Source organism: Phoenix dactylifera, unplaced genomic scaffold, assembly GCF_009389715.1.
Source record: "Phoenix dactylifera cultivar Barhee BC4 unplaced genomic scaffold, palm_55x_up_171113_PBpolish2nd_filt_p 000945F, whole genome shotgun sequence".
Lineage (NCBI taxonomy): Eukaryota > Viridiplantae > Streptophyta > Magnoliopsida > Arecales > Arecaceae > Phoenix > Phoenix dactylifera.
The window spans coordinates 30,686-52,887 of record NW_024068304.1 but is presented as its reverse complement, the minus strand read 5'-3'; the positions used below and the strand labels follow the sequence as shown (position 1 = coordinate 52,887).

The 22,202-nt window shown below is 37.4% G+C and overlaps 1 protein-coding gene across 1 annotated transcript; it reads left to right on the top strand.

Moving 5' to 3' along the window:
• Nucleotides 1-309: 309 nt before the first annotated feature.
• On the top strand, nt 310-21,373 carry LOC103715779 (nuclear export mediator factor NEMF). Its single transcript, XM_008803534.4, has 14 exons — nt 310-522; nt 1,961-2,073; nt 2,158-2,254; nt 2,446-2,570; nt 3,995-4,529; nt 7,494-7,679; nt 9,436-9,729; nt 12,764-12,916; nt 13,471-13,625; nt 16,881-16,986; nt 17,151-18,098; nt 18,212-18,293; nt 19,189-19,569; nt 20,933-21,373. The coding sequence occupies exons 1-14, from the start codon at nt 418-420 to the stop codon at nt 21,121-21,123; spliced, it is 3,471 nt and encodes a 1,156-aa protein (XP_008801756.2). The 5' UTR covers nt 310-417; the 3' UTR covers nt 21,124-21,373.
• The last annotated feature ends 829 nt before the right edge of the window (nt 21,374-22,202 follow it).

The following is a 22,202-nucleotide window of genomic DNA, read 5'->3' as shown; positions in this document are numbered from 1 at the left end:
GAATATAAGTAAAAGAGTCCAGAAGATATGAATTTGTCATCTACGTAACCCAATGTAAGGACCTAGATTTTAGAAATTAAAATATATATTAATATATAAATCTATAATATAATATAATATTATTACATTATAATAATATTATTATAATATAGCAATATATTATAACATAATAATTTAATATAATATTAAATTATTTAACCATAATATAATATAATATAATATTATATTTATAGTATAATACAATAATAAACATATAAAATATTATAAAAATTACCGTTACTTTTCCAATGTTCTTCCATCCGACAATCGTAGTTTCTATTCCAATCCGAAGCCGCTAGAAAACCTGTAGGAGAAAAATACTACGATCCCTGAGAGCTTGTTAGAGAAGAGAGGTGAGGAGCGAGGGGAGGAGCGAAGATGGTGAAGGTTCGGATGAACACCGCCGACGTCGCCGCCGAGGTGAAATGCCTCCGGCGGCTCATCGGCATGCGCTGCGCCAACGTCTACGACATCACCCCCAAGGTAACAACTCAAAACCCTAACCCTCCAGAGACCAAATACCGTCCGATCCATTCTTTTCATTCTGTCCTCTAATTTCAATGCGTTTCCCTCTCCCCATGTTCCCCAAGGTAACAACTCAAAAACCCTAATCCCCCATGATCAAATGCCATCCTGTCCATTTCTTTTCCTTCTGTCTTCCAATTTTTATATGTTTCTCTTCTTTAATCCCCTCGCCTATATCTCAGTGAAAATCCGTTGTTTATGTTTTTATTTTTGTTCTTCTGGGCAAATTTTTGATTTGATTCGTGAAGTTTGTAGACCGGAAGTTGTGAATCTGTCGGCATACTAGCATAATTTTGGAAAAGAACGGTTATACCTAATCAAGAAGCAAAATGTTAACTAAAGTTGCAGAGAAAGGGCTATTGTGTTTTCTTGATAATATCTCAAGGTAAAAAGTTGGTGCACGTAAGCATTTTAGTTTCTTGTGGAATCCTGCAAAAGAGAAATCTGAGCTCCTTTGAGAGTAACTTAGAGAGGATAAAAATGATGATCGCAGCCATATTACTTGCTAGAAGGGTTATTTATGCTCTGCAAATTTGTTTAGGACTTTCTAATAGCTTATGGTTGGGTATAATTTATACTAGAAGCTCAGAAGTCAAAATGGTTCATTTACTATTTTATGATAGGCCCTCTCTTGCCTAAAGTTGTCTTCTTCAGGATTTTGGGTCAGTTTGAAGACTTGATGACTTGCAGAACTGGTTGAATAACATTTCCAAACTATGTAGATAATGTTTTCTTTTATAAGAATGGGCCCAAATAGTTAAGAAAATACTTATTTTTTAAAGATCAAGGTTTGCCTTTGTGTTGTGGCTTCTTTCAATGGATTGCTCCTTCACTTTCCCTTTGGAAATATAATTGTTTAAATTTTCCTTTACAATTGTTGAAAGCGTTGAAGTATACCTATATAGTTAGATCCGTGCCTTCTTTCTAGAAACTACAATCTATTGGAGATAAGTGTCACTCTTGATATTAATGTCAACAACTTGGGGTCATGATTTTACCATGAACTTCACACTATTTTTATATCTTATAATAATATGGAACTGTATTATTTGGTAAATCTTCAATCATTATGTGATCGTAATCAGTTCAACTATCATACAACACAACTGACTACTTTTTATCAGTATGGAACTGGATTTTGGAGGATTGCTTCAAGTATATCTTTCAGCAGTTCAGAATTAATGCATTAACAACATGCCTTGGCCTGGATTGATATTTTTGTCCATTCTGCAACTCCTTCAAACCAAGTAGTCCTAGTTCTCTATTGACAAATTATATTATTTTGTTTAGAATTCACACCCTTATCCTGTTTAGGGATGCATCTCTATTTGTTTAAATTTCTTATTAATATTAATCTTTTTTTCTTAAATTGTTGATAATGATGTTGCATTTGTAGACTTATCTGTTCAAGCTGATGAACAGCAGCGGCATGACAGAGTCAGGTGAGAGCGAGAAAGTTTTGTTGTTGATGGAAAGTGGTGTCAGATTGCACACAACTCAATATGTCAGGTAAATTATGTGCTCAGTTGGATCATTAATAAAGTGTATTGCAGTATCTTTGAAATTATCAGGATTTTCCACCATTGATTGTAGGGACAAAAACACAACTCCTTCTGGATTCACTCTTAAATTACGGAAGCACATCCGCACGAGAAGACTTGAAGATGTGCGGCAACTCGGATATGACCGTGTAATTACTTTCTCTTGTATTTAGTGGCATCAGATTAACTGTCTGGATTCCTTAATTTTGGAACTGGATGAACAAATTGACTCTCTGAGTTACAATACATTACTATGTGTTATTCAACTTTTTTGGTTTGTATAGGCTTCTTGATCCCCACCTATGCTGATTTATAGCCACCTTGTATTTTCTATCGACAGATTATCCTTTTCCAGTTTGGATTGGGTAGCAATTCTCATTTTGTTATCCTGGAGCTGTATGCCCAAGGAAATATTCTTCTTACAGATTCTGAGTTTACTGTCATGACACTTCTCCGATCGCACAGGTTGTTATAACATCCTCAATTGCGAATTTCATCTTGATGCTATTTATGTTTCGGTTCTATAATCCTTTTGACATAGTATAATTAGTATATCTTTTTAATTTTTTCTCTTACATCTAAGTCATGATATAAGTGAAATCTATGTGGTATGTAGCTGATGCTAATTTCTTAGAAAAAGAGAGAAAATGGTAGGCTACCTTGTCTGGGCGACCTGATGTTTTATTGTTGCACCAAATTTGGGGCAGCCTGAAACTTAATGAAACTTGGTCAAAATTCTTGATACTGATTTCTGTTTATAAGTTGGTAGCCTTGGTTCTTATAATGTATAGTTAAGACAGAGGCCCTAATTTGGATTCATCTGCTTCTATTTTAACCTCCACATGAATTTTGATTGATATGACCATCAAATCTTATTGGTTTAGATATCAGTACTTCTTACGGTTGAAAGAGGCCTCACTATGACATTGGCCTTACTAATTACACTGATAAAAATTATGATTTGAGTTCTTTATCTCGAACTTTGTGCGTGTGTCCAGAAAAAGGGAGGTAAAGTTACCTTTATTAAGATTCTTTACTTTCTGTGTTGCAGAGAACTCCAGGTTATTAGTATGATGAGAACTTTTAATGCATTTTCATTCTCTGGCTATGGTTCCTAGACTAGTTGGCATTTCATTCACAAATTGGAACTTGTTCATTTCCCTTTTCTAATCCTTCTTTTCCTGGTTTCCATGTTTAACCAGCTGTCAAACTTTTTGTGAGGCAAGCATGACAGATTTTGTTTGATATTGATTGGTTATTTCTGCACCATAAAGTTCCCTTTAATCTATACAAGAAAATAGCATTGCTGATTCGAAGTCACTTTCGATCTGTCTAATGTAAGCTCATTTAAAGGGTTGGAGACTGTGCGCACGCATGTGTGATTGCATGTGTCCAGAAAAAAAAGGACAAAATTACTTTTATTAGGAGATGAAAAAGGGTTGTCCAGTGTGTGTCTCCAGAAAACAAAAGGTGATAAAATTACTCTTATCAAGAGATAATAAAGGGTTGGCAATTATGTGTGTGTGTCTCTCCAGAAAAGGGGGTATAAAATTACTTTACTAAGATTCATTATTTTTCATGTTGTAGACAACTCCACGTTATTAGGATGATGAGATCTTCTTTTAATGCATTTCCATTTTCTGGCTATGGTTCCTAGACTATTTGAATTTCATTCACAAATTGGAACTGTTCATTTCCCTTTTCAAATCATTATTTTCCTGATTTCCATGTTTGACCCTCTGGCCGCTGTCAAACTTTTTGTGATGCGAACATGACAGATTTTGTTTGATATTATGCACCATAAAGTTTCCTTTAATCTATATGGGAAAAATAGCATTTCTGATTTGAAGTCACTTTCAATGCATCTAATGCAAGCTCATTTACTGCAGAGATGATGACAAAGGGTTGGCTATTATGTCACGCCATCGTTATCCAATTGAAGCCTGTCGTGTTTTTGAAAGGACTGACTTTATGAAGTTAAAAGCAGCACTTAGCTTTGAGTTAACTGATGATAATGAATCTTCTGAGGTTCTTGATGCTAGTGGCGATGCTTGTGACAAATCCAAAGAACCTACTAGTGGTAAGAACAAGAATTTGCCTGCATCAAAGAAGAAAAGTAATGATGGAACTCAGTCAAATAAAACTACTTTAAAGACGATTCTTGGACAGACATTAAGCTATGGACCTGCACTATCTGAACATATAGTATTGGACGCTGGCTTGCCTCCAAATATGAAAGTTGGGAAGGATAGTAAAATAGATGAGGCCAGAATTCAAGCTTTGGTGCAAGCTGTTACCAGGTTCGAGGAATGGCTTGCAGATGTTATCTCAGGTCAAATAGTTCCTGAGGGATACATTTTGATGCAAAATAAGGTCATTGAGAAGAAGGAAACTCTACCTTTGCAAGAATCTACTTCGGATAAGGTTAATTGGCTGCTTTTGCTTTCCTACTTACTGGTAGCTCAAGTGACCTGTTGTTTGGGAATATATATACAAGCGCATACTCTTGGTTAAAATGATGTGATAGTGATAGAAGGAAAATCAACTATATATATTAGCACTTGCTCTTGTTTTGAATGATGTGGTGGTGATAGAAGGGAAAACAACTAAGTCAAGGTATCCAATTTCAATATCTTATGTCATCAAGCTGCCTTGACATATCAAAATAGGTTGTGCTAAGTGTGCTTATCTATGTCAACATATAATGTGATACAATTGGCTAGTGTTCTTTGCTTTAACTAAAGTTGTCACCTATCTCAGTAGTGTAGCACAAATTGCTTGCTCTTTCATGATAGTTCTGCTTTTTGAATTTAAGGACATGATAATTGCTGACAGCACTTGTTAGGTTTAGAATTTAACATGTGTACAAAGTCTAGAATCAGAAAGATGATGGTGGCAATTTAACAACTCCTTCTAATCATCTTTCATTCTCTCCAAGCAAATATCTTCTTGGATATCTATTGTTATTTCTGATTGACATTAAGGTTACTGATGATGTTGCACAGAGCCTGTCTCAGAATTACTATCTATACAAAGTTTTGTCTGCTATGATTTCAAGAATTCAATGAGATTGCCAATAATTTCTTATCCTGTTTTCTTGTTTTTGCTTATATTTATAAGCTCACCTTAATTGATAAATGTGTCAGAATTAGCTTGTATATCAGTCTTAGATCCAGTAGACTTGAAGGCCTATATGTTTAATGAAGTCTCAATGGCATATTACTAAAAACTACAAGTATAAACTGCCAAGACCCCTCCAATGACATCTGTTTCTTTTTTTTTCAATCTTTAATGTTGTAATGGCATGTAGTGTTTTATAATTAAAAATACTATTAAGTAGTCAACTTATGCTACTTTTAGCCCTTTTCTTTTATGGATTTTGATGTATAGGATTGCAAGCAATAGTCTGTGTTGGAATATTTAGAGGTTAAAGTGTTGGATGCTTGGGGACAAAGGAACTTCTGGCACCCATTCCAAGTGTTTGGGGAACATTGCTTGACGGTTTGAATATTTGAACCTTGATCATGTGCTTTCCTGTTCATGACCCTAACACTAGCTTCTTTGTTGCTACAATAAAGCATCAGGCTTTCCATGGAATCTTGTGCCAAGTTGGACAACAAAATGTTCATCAACATTGTTACACCACCATTGCTGCTATTTCTACTCCAATTGGATTTTTTGGTGCTTGCGATGATTCTTTACCGTCTGAAGCTGTTGCTTTGCTAGATATCTGGGCATCCTTGGCAGTTGGAACTGCTATTTTATGCCACTGCTTCCCTCAGTATTTTGTATTCTTTTGTTTTAGCTTTGACTTGCATGTCTGCTATTAGGTCTAACTGATCATGGTTGGGTACTTGGGTCTAGAATTATTTACATCAAGGTACGCTGAACCGGTACCGGTAGGCGTACTGGTCGCCTACTGGACCGGTTCAAGACCGGTTCGTACCGGAACCGGTCCGGTACGAACTGGTTTCCTTGTTTTTTTTTTTCTCCGGTTCTCATCTACGCGCGGACGTAGGTAAGAAAAGAGGCCATAGAGTGTGGCATTAAATGCCACTCTGTGGCATTTATGACGCGTTACCCTGCGTGGATGAGCGGGCCTGCTCCCGCGCGGGGCGTTTCCCAGCGCGGGGAATCACGCCCGCGCGTCGTGGAATCGCGCCGCGCGCGGTGGAACTGTGCACGGAATGCACAGGGGGAACCGCGTGTGGGCGCACGGCCCCATGTCCACACGGGGTGCTCTGCCCCATGCGCGGGGCGCTCTACCCCGAGGGAGCGCGTGGCCCGAAAGCCACGCGCTCTACACCACAACGCGTGCGCGCTGTGGTTTAAAATCCACAGCGCGCGAGCCACGCGCTCTGCACCACAACGCGTGTGCGCTGTGGTTTAAAATCCATAGCACGCGCGCTGTAGTTAAAAAAAATCGGTACCGGTGTGAACCGGCCGGTACGAGACCGATACGCAACCGGTATGCATGCGTACCGGTCAGTACCAGCCCAAAAACTGCTGGAACCGGTATCCACGCTGTCCGAGTACCGATGCAGCTAGGTTCTGATACTGCGATGCCCGGAAAAAATGAAGTTAGGTTGGCATATAATATACAATCTTATTCCCAAGTTTTCCTAAGTAAACACATCAAAATACACATCCATGAGAACTTCCATACACTACGAAGTTGAATTTCTTGTGTAACATGCAATCAATACAAAATACAAGAATGTGTAAATTATAACAGAGGACGTGCATTCTTGTCCGTTGACATGAAATCTGTACTTGTACTCATGTTTCACATGTCCAGACATTACTCTTCAGCAAGTTTGAATAGTCCGTGTATCTACTTTCAGACAATTTTTTTGGGATTGAAAGGGCTTCTGGTAAAAATGCTATGCTGTTTTGCATGGTCATGTTGGTGCAATTGGTTGATGCAGTAATTTGGATATTCTCGGCTTTTGACCATTCTTAAATAACTGATGATTTATTTTCTGATGTAATTGAATTCATGATTGAGGTGCAGCCATGCTTTTATCATGGTTACATTTTTCACCAACTTGTACCCACCGGTATGGGGCTTATGTCTTGTTATGATAGAATCATAGTATGGATGCTTGGTGCACCCGCGCCAATACACATGGTACATGTGTTACGGGTGCTCCAAGATTCCACTATTTGTTGGTGCGGAGGCCTACCGTACTGTGTGAACCTGTACATATAAGACTTAAAATATCAATTTTACCCCTGTGATCTTTTACCCTCACAAAGGATGGATCGATTCCTTCATGTTAAATAGATGTTTATTTTTTCCTGGTACTGCTAAGAATTCATATCATGATATCTTAGTTTTTCGCATTTTCATTGAGACTAATTTTTTTATTCTTTTTCTGTGGGCAGGTCTATGATGAATTTTGTCCCATTCTATTGAATCAGTTCAAATCAAGGGAATGCATGAAATTTGAGACATTTGACGCTGCACTAGATGAGTTTTACAGTAAAATTGAGAGTCAAAGGTCCGAACAGCAACAAAAAGCAAAAGAGGGATCTGCCACACTGAAGCTTAACAAGATTCGCTTAGATCAGGTTCTATTTTGTTTTGGAAAGTAATATGTTAGCTATTTTTCTCAAGAAAAATTTTTGGTTAAAGAAAAGGGATTATCATCATTCATTAGTATTAGCGTGCTATATATGAATTACTCAGTCTTTTCTTAAGTTAACTGCACATTAATAGAGTAGCATTTTACTCAAAAAAAAGTTTATTAAAATTAAGATTTTTAGGAACCTATCAGACACTATCTTTATTTTTATGTCATCCTTAGAAATTTAGCTTTTGTGATAGCTCTAATTCTACTCATGAGTTTTTGGATTTTAGCAAGTTAAAAGGCATGAACCTGTGCACATCCTGTTTCAAATTTCATAATTCAATTGCTTTATTAGAAATATAATAGTCAAGGAATAATCTAGAATTATTTAACCTCTTTGTTCATCATAATTATTCTAATCACACGATTAGAAAAGTTGTACTAAAGTTTCTCTATATTTAGAGAATCTACCGTCGCTAATCTCCTGGAGCTTAGTTTTTCTCAGCTAGTGATCTCTTTTATTCCCTCTCTAAACTCATATTCATCCAAACTGTGATCAGAAGATCTAGAGAATTATTTGATCTATTTCATGATCTTAGGAAGGACCTTCTGGTCACTATGAGTTCTGATGCTAAGTTATTGGGGTCTCTTTGGATGTCGGGGGGCAAAAGCTCGGACATAGCTTTTCTAGAAAACTTCATATCTTGTTTGCTTGGATGAGAGAAAAATATTAAGCTATGGAAATGACTTTTCGAGAAAGATGGAAAAAAGAAAATTTTGTTTTCTTCTCCAGAAGAGTGGAGAATGAAAAACTTACTTTTCTCAGGTGTGAATAGTACCCCCTTTTCCCTTTCATGGGCCCCTCATTTATTCTTCCAATTTTCCCACCTTCTTTTTACATGTCTTGTTTTTTTCTCCCTAATGACACTTCTTGGCTGCTTAAGTGCGAGATTATATATTGAGTTACATGTATTTGTCTTAAATTATTGTGCAGTAACTGATAAAACCATCATGAATTGGAGGAGGCTTCTCTTCATTCCTCCCCCTCTGTCTCTCTCTCTCTTCTCTATTGACCTTTACGAAGGACATAATGTAGTTTTTTTCCTTTTATGTTTTCTGTTCTCTAAAACCACGAGGTGAATTTGTTGAACCTCACATGTTGTTGAACCTTACTTCTCATCATTGGCGGGGGGTAACTTGGTAAATTTGTTGTTTGACAATACTTTGCTTTTATATGAAATTGACTTAGGCAGCAGCTGGTCAATCCTACTAAGCTTGGATCTGCAATGAGGGGGTGCTCGCTACTGTGGCATTTTTAGACCACTGGCTAAACATGGTGCAGCCATCGTAATTCATGTAGTTTAATTTGTGTAATGAATAATGATGCATTGTTGCTGTTTCTTGGACTGTGTGGGCTCTTATACTGGCCTAGTGACATGGCCTGAGAAGATGTCTAGCAATTCCCATGGAGTTTTTGTTGGTGTCGTGGTTTCAATGTTTTTGTTTTTTAAAACTGTCACAGATTTTTCTTTTTTTTTTTCTTTTTTAGGGGCTGTCTCCCACTGTGTTTTGGGGGGTGTAAGATTGAATGGGAAGGCAATCCCATAACTTGGTTTTGTGGCTTTTCCTTCTTCCTGTATTTCTTTCATTGTTTTATCAGGGCATTAATTCTTCACAAACAAAATAATGCTTTTTTGCTAATAGCTTGTTATCTACAATATATTTGCATGTTAGAAGTACGTTGTGCTACGATGCAGGAAAACCGGGTACATACACTGAAGAAGGAAGTTGACCTTTGCACTAAATTGGCACAGTTGATTGAGTACAACTTGGAAGATGTGGATGCAGCCATTTTAGCTGTTCGTGTTGCCCTTGCAAATGGGATGGATTGGGTGGATCTTGCTCGTATGGTGAAAGAGGAGAGAAAATCTGGAAATCCTGTAGCTGGCCTTATAGATAAGCTCCATCTTGAAAGAAATTGCATCACCCTATTGTTGAGTAACAATCTTGATGAAATGGATGAGGATGAGAAAACCTCCCCTGTTGAGAAGGTGCTGGTGCAACTTCAGTTTCATATTTGTGTTTTCCTTAATGCACTTTATTCCTTCATCTTTGATATATCAAATGCGCATTTAACTCACCTAACATTTTCCATTCATATCTAGGTGCATTCCTGCATTTTCATCTGCTCTTAAATCTTTACTCTTGCACGTAACATGCTTAAGTAGATATAAGTTCTGTGGATAACTTACTTTTTTCTGTGTTATGTGATTTTCTTTCCTGAGATGACTTGTTTTCAAGTTCTTGCATCAGTATGATAAAATAAAAAAATAGTAAATGCACTAACAGCAGATCTTCTGCTGAAACATCCTTCATTTTAGAAAATTATAAATGTAAACGAAGTTTAACTAGTTATTTGTGAATGCAAGCATTTGAAGTGATGAAAGGACTGGTATAGATTTTAACTAATGTACCTAACCATGAAGTTCTACTATTCCAAATTAGAAAAATAAGCCTTTCTTGCCCCAAAATATAAGTGACTAATTAACTTCACGAAATGAGATGATAAAGTTTGATTTGATAGGGGCATAAAATCTACTGCTACATAAAACTAATTCATTTTACACCTCCTTCCGTAATTTGGAGGCAGTTGAGGACAGTGATCACCAAGGTAAGTCCTATTCCTGGAACTAGTATCGGTCAAAGACCGAGTCAAATTGGGTTGGCGTCAGTTATTCATTGGAATGCCATTTTTTTCTTTTTTCTTTTCCTAATGTTGTTTCTAATGATTGTTTAGAGGATTTTTAGGGTTGGTTGTCATAACCTATATTAGAGTTGGTTTTTTGAGCCGATGATTGGGGCTTATGATGCCCATGATTTGAGCTCTCTCACTCTTATTCTCTTGTCAAGCTTTTCTTGTCGTGTCTTATATTTAGATGATGTAATGGTCCATCCATAGACCTTTGAAATGATTAAATAGTTAAAGAGTGCAATACACCTACAGTTGCTAGTTGCTTAAAAGTAACTTGAATTCTTAGCCTTCATAATACATGGACCTCGTTGAGGTACTGCTGGAGATCATGGATGCTTATTCTTATCTGTCAGCTTTTCAAGAGGTGGTTTATTAACCAGTACATTGAGTTGGCTATGTCCTTCAACCTTAAATTTTAGTTCCTCTCTTGTTGTTTTTTCTTAATTTGTGTTCTTTGCTCTACTTTCTTCTTGTTAATAAAATCTTTCATATTACCGCTGAAAAAAGGTATGGTTTCCATTGAGCATATTATTAATAATTTTTGGAAAAAAGTATTATTCATTTCAAGCAAGATACAATCTTTTAAGATATGCAATAGGATTCTAAACTTCGGGCTTGTGTTGATGAAATAAAGCCTGGAAAAATTGATTTTTTTCTAAACTTCATTGTGAATACTTATTTTTTTTTTTGCATTTGCAATTAGTCTAGAGAGACACCTTAAAGCCTTTTCTTTTTCATATTAAATTCATGCGAGAAGTTGGGGAGGGAGGATTGCATCAATAGTAATGCCTTGGTCATTCTGATAATTACGTCAATAGTCTTGTCAGCTGTCACTAGTTAGCTTAAGTTCCTTGTAACTTAGATGTACTCAAGGTTCGCCGGACCGACTGTATCGGCGTACCGGTGAGCACCGGCACCGGTACGGTCCCGGTTGGAACCGGTACCGAACCGGAGACGCGCGCGTCCGTGGCCGCGCGCGTGTAGACGTCAAAAAAAAAAAACGTCTGCGCGCATCTGCGGACATGGGAGGACGCGTCAAATGGCACAGAGTGGCATTTAATGCCACTTTGGCCCGTGCGGGGAACTGCGCGCGTGCGCGATTCCCTGCTGGGGAATCGGCCACGGGCGTGGTTCCTGAGCGGGGAATCGCGCGCGGGCCCACGTTCTATCCGCGAGCGATCCCCTCCCCCCAAAAAAAAAACTCTGCGTCCGCACGAATGCGTTAAATGCCATAGAGTAGCATTAAATGCCACTCTGTGGCATTTAGTGGCCCACGCGGGCTCCAGCCCATGGAGCCCGCGTGGGCGCTCTTCCCCGCGCGCCCCGCCGCGCGCGGGGAAAAAGAGCTTGTATCGAACGGTTCGCACCGGTATCGGCTTGTACCGGTACAAGTATGGAACCAACCGGTACAAGTACGGAACCAACCGGTTTGGACCCAGTTTGGGTCGGAACCATTTTTATAGAATGTACCGTACCGGTGCCTGTTGGCATCGGTTCAGTACAGGCTGAACCGACCGATTCCGGTCGGTTCAGCATACCTTGGATGTACTACATAGCTTAAATACAACATAAAGCAGTAATGTGTCACTCAAATGTGACTTTGTTTTTTGAGTTAAACCAAATATAAGGAGCTGGAGAAATAAATCCCAGTAGACTAAGAAATTAAGTATAAATCTCGGATTAAAATTGATTTAGATGTTTCATTGTATTAGTTTTCACCTCTCCGTATGTTGGTCCCTTTTAGCAGACTTACCTCTCACATGTTACAGGTTTGTACAATCATGTCTCCCCTACTTGGGACAGCAAAATAGATCTCCTCAATTTTGTTGATGGTTCTAGTTTATCATGGACTTGTTAATACCAGTCTAATTTAGTCTCGAGAAATTTTTATTAATACAACTCATGGATGAAAGAGATTGGCTAGTTGAAAGTTGGAAATGATCAGTACATTATATGGAATTGCATAGTCAGGTGTCCCGTCAAGTTGCTCCTCTACATCTTATCTACATTTCTTTCAAAAATCAACCACTGACTCTACTGGTAACAGGTTGTAGGAGGCCTTGGCATTTCTTGGTAGATGTCATTATTTTTCTAATATGTTGCAATATATTTCCATTGAGATTCTTTCTCTTAATTGTTAATTGTTTATTGTGGCTGTTTGCCGTATGAGTGTCTTAGTCTTGTTGAAGTTTGAAGTAAATCCATATCATCTTGCTGTAAATTCAGAGTTCTTTCCTGTAGTATTCCTGCAGTATTTTATCCATTAAACTTCGATTTTATTTTTATCTTTTTTCAAATTGCAAGAATCAATGGCAATTATCTTTTCCTTCCAGGTAGAGGTTGATCTAGCACTTTCTGCACATGCAAATGCTCGCCGCTGGTATGAACTGAAGAAAAAGCAGGAGATTAAACAAGAGAAGACCGTTACAGCACATGAGAAGGCTTTCAAAGCAGCTGAGAAGAAGACACGTCTCCAACTTGCTCAGGTATTCTACAGACTATAGTTTAATATTTCTCATGATATTTCTTTGAACATACTCACAGAGATCCCTGTATACATCTGTGTCTTTAGTATCATTGTCACATTCAAGTCAAATGCTTCAGATATATTGCCTGTGTGAATATCCCTTTTGAATTTGAAATAAATGTACAATTAAATAGGTGTGGCTTACCCCCTCCTTATTAGTTGGTTATACCTTTAAGGGCTTGCTATGAGGTCTTGGTTTAATAGAGCAACATCTTCTTGCATTTATCCTTTGATATGACAAACATGGAAGTTTGAGTGGTAGCTTTGGGTAGCTAAACTACTTGTTCGCATGATAGTTCTTTGCATGTATTACATGAACATGTGATATTGCATTGGCTGCTGCCAGTATTTCAATAATTGTGGGAAATTTGTTTATTAGATTGCAAGGTTCTGACATTAAACTAGATAAAGACTCTTTTTCTTATATTTCATTAAAAAACTGATTAGAGAATACATTTTAAATAAATCAAATTAACAGGTACCTCTTATCAATGTATTGCTATTTATTTGCAGGAAAAGACTGTTGCTGCAATCTCTCATATGCGTAAGGTGCACTGGTTTGAGAAATTCAATTGGTTTATCAGTAGTGAAAATTATTTAGTTATCAGTGGTCGTGATGCTCAACAAAATGAGATGATAGTCAAGCGATATATGTCCAAAGGAGATCTGTAAGTAATCTGAAATAGACTACCTTTCTTTCCCTGGATCATTGTAGCACTTAGGTTCTAATGGGTTAGCATGTACTCAACATCATGAATCATGGATATGTGATGTGAATATTTTTGTCAACCAACTTGGAATATTAGCTTGGTCTTCAAACTTCACGATTTTAGAATTTCTTGATTCAAGCAATCATTTTTGATAGCTGCACTATTCTCATCCAAGAAATATTGTGTAAAAATATTCTTCTGAAAACATGTTTGATAAGTAGCTACTATGCACTATAATAGTATCTTATGGAAACTTATCATTGTTATGGATCAGTTTGGATTCTATGAATGGAAATTTATCAGCAAGTGGAATGCAAATAATTTCAGATATTTATAGCATAATATATAAAGCATTTTTTATGTAAGCAAGGGCAATAATTGAAATATTATGAATGCCTTAGCAATGCCCATTCTACATGGGACCTCTATACTGCTCTTACTAGAATCTAGTTTACCCTTCCCAGAAGCTTCACCATTTTAATCTCTCAAATTTAAATCAGCTGTTCCCTCATTAATTGATCTTCAAACTTCTTCCCGGTGTAGAGCTAGGTTTGTTATTTCTCATTTGATAGCCATTCTATTCCTATTGGTTACCTTAAAGTCTGAGATCATGCTAACCAGCAATAGGCCATATTGTAATATTCGTCATCTCTACCTTGTCCATGAGAATCAAACACCTAAAACATTTGGTCATGAGGCTCACTGAAGATGTGATACATACTCATTTTTACTTCCTAACATACCCACCCACCAACCATCAGTCCTTAACTTATCTAACATGGGGTAGACTTTGTAAATCGAGTTGGGTACGTAGGGGTGTCGAAAAGTGACCCGATCCAAAAGTTGACTCAACCCAACCATATTTGGGTTGGGTTTGGGTCAAGGGCTTTTAGTTAGGGTTGGGTATGGGTCAAGTTTTCTTATGAACTTTAAATGGATGACTCGTGTCATGAGGGCAGAGTTTTATTTGGGTCGAAATGGATAAGTCAGGTTGATTCATGATTTTGAATTTTTTTAATTGGTGGAGTTTTATTTGGGTTGACATTGATAAGTCAGGTTGATTCGTGATTTTGGATTATTTTTTTAAGTGATTGACATTTTCTTAAAACTAGTTGTTTAAGTACTATAGAAATGAGCTGTTAAGAATTGTAAGGATTGGATTTGATATGTTGGGTTCGGTCTATTAGGGATCAAGCCTTGCCAAATAGATTAGGTTAAGATCAAATAGGTCATTCCGAGTTCTGTATAGACCTGTGGGTGGGTATGGGTTGGAGGGTTGTGAGTCTTGACCCTATGCTCAGTTAGGTTGGTAAATGCTCGGTCTGGTTGGTACATGTTAAGCTTTTCTATGTTATTGTCCTAACATGACCTGACCAAACTTGACATGACCTGACCCATTGTCGCATCAAAAATTACCTCCATACTTCGAAGATATTTTACAGCCCGCCTCAACATTTGAACTGGTGTTGAATTTTTGGTCAAATTGGCTTCCTCGAAGAGAATGTCCACCTTTAAGGCCAGTTATTGAGTAGGGAGAACTACCTTATGGTTACATACTTTAAGCATATACGATGGAGTGTTTTTCTCAAAAATTCATTTAGAGGTGGAGAAGAATTGATTTGTACGAGGGGAAAAAAGCAATTTTTGATATATGGATTCCAACAGTCTTTCAGGCATGCATTACTTCCACAGTCAGATATCAAAATTGCAATTATCCTATGTCTCAAGAGTAAAGCTTTAAGCCCTGACTTTGATGTCCCACACTTTCATAAGTACGAGTATTATGTTATTATTCATGCGATTCTCATATTCCTTCTAAGAGCATTTGAAGCTTTGTCAGTTCCTATGGCATTGTTGTATATTCTATAATGAATAACTCACTTCTTCATTCTTTACTTTTTCTATTGATACCATGGACAACAGTTGCCTTATGCTTAAAAAGCAGAAGGCTGATATTTTATCTCTAAAACAATGTTCTAATGCTTTGGCTTGAGGGTCAAGTTCTGCATTGATGTTAGCCTAGTATAGGCACAAACAGTATATTTACATGACAAGAAGACTTGCACTCTATTTTCTAGACATCACAATAAGCAGTGGATGTCTGAATCCCATGTGCAGAATGTAATTTGCAATCCATTTGCATTCCTACACAGTGAAACAACAATGTATACATGTATATGCACTAATGCAAATACAAAACTATAAGTTATTGATGTAGCTGTCTCCAGTGCAAAGGGAGAAAGGCTCATTTGAAACTTTGCTTGCATTGATGATTTCAATATTTAATTATATGCCTATATTCCTTGAATATTGTATTTAGTCTCAGACAGGCGTAAGGAAGTATTGTACAATGATCCTGCAATAAACAAAACTTATGTTTCGGAATCATGCAATAAACCTCAATGTCCTTCATAAAGCTTTATGTTGTTCATAATACCTTAGCGTGACCTCTATTTCCTCAGCTGCTAATTCATTTTGCCGATTGTCGGCTATATTGTTCTCTTCCTCTCCCATTTGCCTACCTGTTAAGTAATTGTACCTTATGTATGCTTTAGCTGCTTTGACCTGCCTTTTTTATTAAAGTTTGTTGCTTTTCTGTTTCGCGGTTCGCAGAATTCCTCTCCCGTGTTCTGTGGTTCGTGAGGTACCATTTTATGGGTGGAAATCTAAGTATTGTCCATCAAGTTTTGTAACTTATTGTTATAACCAGCTCTACTTTTGTAACTTATTGTTACAACTAGCTCTACACGGGGCATCAGCCTGCACCATGCGGTTTATTTGGATGCTTTCAGTATTTTGTAGTTTGCTTATGTGCAAGTTATTGAGTGGATGTTACAAATTTATATCACCTTCTTTTATTTATGCCCTTTCTGGGGCATTATTTTCTAAATCCCTGTTATCTATTTCATTCTTTGGCACACAGTTAGAATATTATCATGATGCTCTATTCTGCAGCATGTCATGTAGCATATAGCAGAATCATAATATGACATGCCGAACTTGCGTAACTTAGGTTGTGGAATAAGTTCGTGCTCGCTCTGCAATATTATTTTCATTATATGGGGCCATCTTCATCTTTTTCCTCAAAGTATTGTATTCTTACGGGACAGAATTCTGATAGCTTGGCATTCTTTATATGTCTTATATCCCAGACAGAAAGCAGGATCATACTGATGATTTCTGCTGATATAACTAATTTTGGATATAAAACAGGTATGTGCATGCAGACTTGCATGGCGCTTCAAGTACGGTGATCAAGAATTACAAACCAGATAGTCCAATACCGCCACTGACATTAAATCAAGCTGGCTGTTTTACTGTGAGTACAATGTTACTTTCTAAAAGTCTGAAATGTTTTCTTCTCGAGATAGTTTTACTGAGCAAAATCTAATTACGTATGGCGTAATATAACAATTGCCTTTGTGCTTCACTATATTCTAGGTTGTGGGTTTAGATTTTTCTAAAACATGTTCTTATTTGCAGGTGTGTCACAGTCAGGCATGGGACTCAAAGATTGTAACAAGTGCTTGGTGGGTGTACCCCCATCAAGTTAGTAAAACAGCTCCCTCTGGGGAATATCTTACAGTCGGTAGTTTCATGATTCGTGGTAAAAAGAATTTCCTTCCTCCTCACCCCCTAGTTATGGGTTTTGGCATTCTATTTCGTTTGGATGAGAGCTCTTTGGCATCCCATCTGAATGAAAGGAGGGTAAGAGGTGAAGATGAAGGTCTGCAAGAAATGGAAGGAGCATCTCATAAAGAGCATAATGTTTCTGATTCCGATGAAGAAATTTTGGATGATGCTGGCACAAGTAAGGAATTGGGTCATCTTTCCAGATTGAACACAGATAATTCTAAGGTGGATCCTGATAGCACCTCTGCAATTGATAATGCTTCTGGAGTTTTACCTCCTAATCCTAATATTGCTAACCCATCTGAAGAGCTTGTTGGAGACAAAGAAGGCCAGCAGAAAAATTTGCATGGTGGAAGTTTATCTGATACTGATGAAGAAAGTGAACCTTCTGTTTCATCCCAACTTGATGTTCTCATTGATGAGGCTCTTGGCCTTGGTCCTGCTAAACTATCTGGTAAAGGTGCTGCGCTTGATGCTTATAAATCAAATTCAATGGAGGATCATGAGCGTGAAGGGAAAAAAGGTACTGTAAGAGAGAAGCCTTACGTATCAAAGGCAGAAAGACGTAAACTCAAGAAAGGCCAGAATAATAGTAGCGATAGTGTAAGTAGCTCACATAAAAAAGAAGAGGGCAATGAATGTGCTCCATCAGGTTCTCAGCTAGATAAAAATAATGAGAATATGAAGCCAGCTAAGCAAAAGATCACCCGTGGGCAGAAGGGCAAACTTAAGAAGATTAAGGAAAAGTATGCAGAACAGGATGAAGAAGAAAGGAGAATTCGTATGGCGTTACTTGCAGTGAGTACATAACATCAAATTTATTTTGATTTGTTAAGGAGACTTGATTTTTCTTCCCTTTTTCACCTATTTTTTCCCCAGTTCTGGTTCTGATTGTCTTTTAATAAATTCAGTCTGCTGGTAAAGCTCCCAAAAAAGAAAAGGACTCACAAGATCAAGATGGAGGAGCTGGCAAAATTACCAGATCAGGGACTGGTACTTTACTAACATTTCGTTCGCAGTAAATTTAATTAACACATGGTTCCTCTGAAAATTGATATTAATTGGAGCATGTATCCTGACAAATATTTTACTTGAATCATTCATATTCTTTATGCTTAAGAATATGAGTATGGGCGGATCAATTGAATAGATTTAATATAGTCAGATTATGCTTTGTGCATAGCTGGGGCATATCTGTTATACTTGTTTCTATTAGTATAGTCTTACAAATATTAATATTACACAGATGGTTATATGCATGCATGCTGGAGTGATGCGCATCTTGGGTCTATTTGGATATTCCTTTAAGATTGGGCTGAAAATTCTGTAGGAATCAGACCTGTTAGCCCATCTAGCTTGCATCTTCTAAGGGTCTTCCCAAAGCCCAGCCTTTGGGCTGCAGAAAGAAAAAAAAAAGATCCATTCTTTCCACAGAATTTGAGCTGGGAGGTGTTTGGTTGATAGAGCCATGCTTAAATGGGTGGCCCAGTCCATGAATCCTGCAGGATTTTCAGCTCAATCCTGGAGGAATATTCGAACAGCCCTTTCATGTTATCTTGCCACCTTTTCCTCGTATTTATTTTCTTGTTAATAGCATCAGAAGCTTCTCTATATATATTCTGATATTATGACTGTTTAAAATATCTGATGCAAAGGGATCTACTTCCTCATCCATTAATGCAAATATGCACATTAACATCATATGTATTTTCATTTTCCTCTTGTCGCGGCACGGTTCTTGGCACATGCATATCTGTTTAACAATTCAGGTTAAAATTTAACTTTGTTTTTTGAATGTTGTTGCATTTTCATTTTTGATGGTTGCATTTCATTTTTGACGAACAACATTTGAGGCCATCTTCTGAAACTTACTTTTTGGATATATCAGGTCAGCATGACTCCTCCAAAATTTGTTATAAATGCAAAAAGTCTGGTCACCTTTCTCGGGATTGTCCAGAAACTATTTTGGAAACCGATCAATCGCAGGGTATAGTGAATAAGCATGCCAATGGTGATGTCTTTGAAGATCTGGATGCAGAATTGGATAAAACTACAAGTGAGATGGATAGGATTTCTATTGAGGAGAGTGGAATCCATGAGATAGGGGAAGAAGAGAGGGCCAAATTAAATGATTTAGATTATCTTACAGGCAATCCCCTTCTAGATGATATCTTACTGTATGCAATACCTGTCTGTGGCCCTTATAATGCATTGCAGACATACAAATACCGTGTCAAAATAACTCCAGGCACCGCAAAGAAAGGAAAAGGTATCTTCCTCATCATTTGTGAATTACTGGGAAGCCATGAAAGTAAAAGTTGCCACTGTCTCATTAGTCCTATAATATTCATCATTTCTAGAAGGATCTTATTATTAGCAATCAATTTTTTTTTGGTTCAGATTGGCAATAGTTTATCACTGAGCTGTTATACATTAGAAGTCTCATAAATTTTATTTCTTTTATTTATTGATTTACTTGTATGTCAAGTTGATAGTGTAAGCTGCGTAATATATGATTGATTCACTTGTATCTATGCCCTGTCAGAAGCCCAAACTAGGCCAAAATATTTGACTCTTTTCTGTGCTACTGTTGAAACACATTAATATGGATTTTCTTCAGTTTAACTCAGATTACTCTCTGAGTATCATAAGTTTTGGGGGCACTGAAAAATCTAAAGCTCAATCATTCCTTATCAAGATGTTCCTCATGCATCTAGCCACCATTCTCTAGGGCAGGTGATTTATTTGCATGGTCGATGTCTCATGGTATAAAATCTTGTTTTCCTTTCAGAAGACAAACAATATTTCATTAAACATTTTATCCACAAACTCATGGCTTCACTATAGTTGCTGGTTGCTGAAATCATGAAATGTAATATGTGTTTGTGATGAGGGCCAATTCAAGAATATCAGATGAAGTCAAACGTGAATCATAGATGCATATAAAGTTTCCAAGTGCAAGTCAAAGTGTTCATTTTTTTAATGGACATCTTTGGAAGAGGAGGAATCAAGATGGTATCTGTAAACAGCTTCAACATCTTGATCTCATAAAATGTTATGTTGGGAAATGATGCAAAACTAACGAGTTAGGCTTCTGTATTCAACATTGTTGGCTAGATGCTTAGATATGATCGTACTGGTGAGTGATGCACATAGATATTCAATTGCAATTGAATGTTGATAATGTATATCAAGAAACAAATGAAAATAATTTCAAAATTTGTCTGGTATCCTTATTCAAACTTGTATCCATCAACAATAAATGGCTACTTATTTCAATTTTTGTGCATTTCTATATGCTTCATTAATCTTGCTTTGTTGACATTGGAAGTTACTTTGTCACTAGATATGATATCTGCTGTTTCAGGGGATATTTAGAGCCTGCAAATCATGCTCAAATCCAGGCATGCCTTAGTTCACAGTTATAGTGAAAATGTTTTATTTTTGCATGGGAACTCTCTCTCTCTCTCTCTCTCACACACACACACACACACCCACACACACACACACACATGTGCACGTGCACTCGTGTGTTGGTGTGCATATGCAGTTAATTTGATAATTTAATCATGTATGCAATTAGTTCACCATTTTACATATTTGATATACTGATTTAAATGTCTTTGCCTCAGCTGCCAAAACTGCAATGAACTTGTTTATGCATATGCCTGAAGTGACAAACCGCGAAAAAGAACTATTGAAAGCTTGCACGGATCCAGAATTGGTGGCTGCAATTGTTGGCAATGCAAAGATTACAGCACCAGGTCTAACTCAGTTAAAGCAAAAACAGAAAAAAGGTAAAAAATCCGGCAAGGATAATTAGCAAAGGTTGAAAGGTCTTGGTCGGATATTATTCACTTGTAGCAAGGTAACTATGTTGCCAGTTCTTTTGCTGCTAAGCTCATATTTTTACCAAATTTAAAATACTAATAGTAAAGGGATTGCATCTTAAATGGTCGTGGTTGCAAATCTTGTGGATGTAAAGAAGTTTTGGAGTTCCATTCATAAATACATGTTTGCGAACGAGTGCATGTTTCTGTTTAATAACTTACGAACTAGTTATGTGCGGATTAGAGGGTGGCTCTTAGCAAGCTGAGAAACCCTATTGACAGCAACCCTTATTCTCATTAGATGTGTATCTTTCAGAAATGGGGACGATAGAATTTTGAAACGGATTACTCTATAAACTTGAGGTGTCTTTCATTAGGTGATTCTCATTTCTTTCCTAAGTTCGAAAAAATTCAGAAAGTCTCAACTCTCTAGGTTCTTTAAAATTCTTTAAGAATCTGCCAGGAATTGAACTTGTGGTTGCTTGGGAGCATGATAGCCGCTTTAGCTCAGGCAGCATATGGATCATTTGTCAATTGATGACTACCAGAGCAATCCTTGATCTGAATGGTTTGTATAACGTCTTCTGCTGGGATGGATTCGTGTATGCCGGTCAATCATTGTGCTCAACCAAAAACTACAATATGGGTCTATCTCAGAACGTTATTGAGCCATTGTCAGATGCTTAGATGGTTGTTGTCCTGATCTCCCGTGCTTGTAACAGAGGGAGATCCCCGCCCGAGTTTCAAGCTGAGCAACTGTTCCTCTCATCAGTCATTCTGATCCGGCTAGAGCTTTGTCTTCAGCTGGATGGGGAGCCAATGGCCGTTTGAAGTGGGTAAATTGGTTAGGGATGGAAAAGTTTTTTTTTCCGGTTCTAGTGAAAATACACACGAACGTGAAATCTGGCCAAGGAAGAAGAATGGTGTCACACACTTGGAAGGTGGAAAAAGGAGTTTCATTAGTGACAATTAGTGTGCATTTTGCCATGATACATGTGATTAACTCCGTAGTGAGCAGTCAATATCTCCCGTATCAAAGACCAGTCTGTATGCAATGGTTAAAACTAGGATG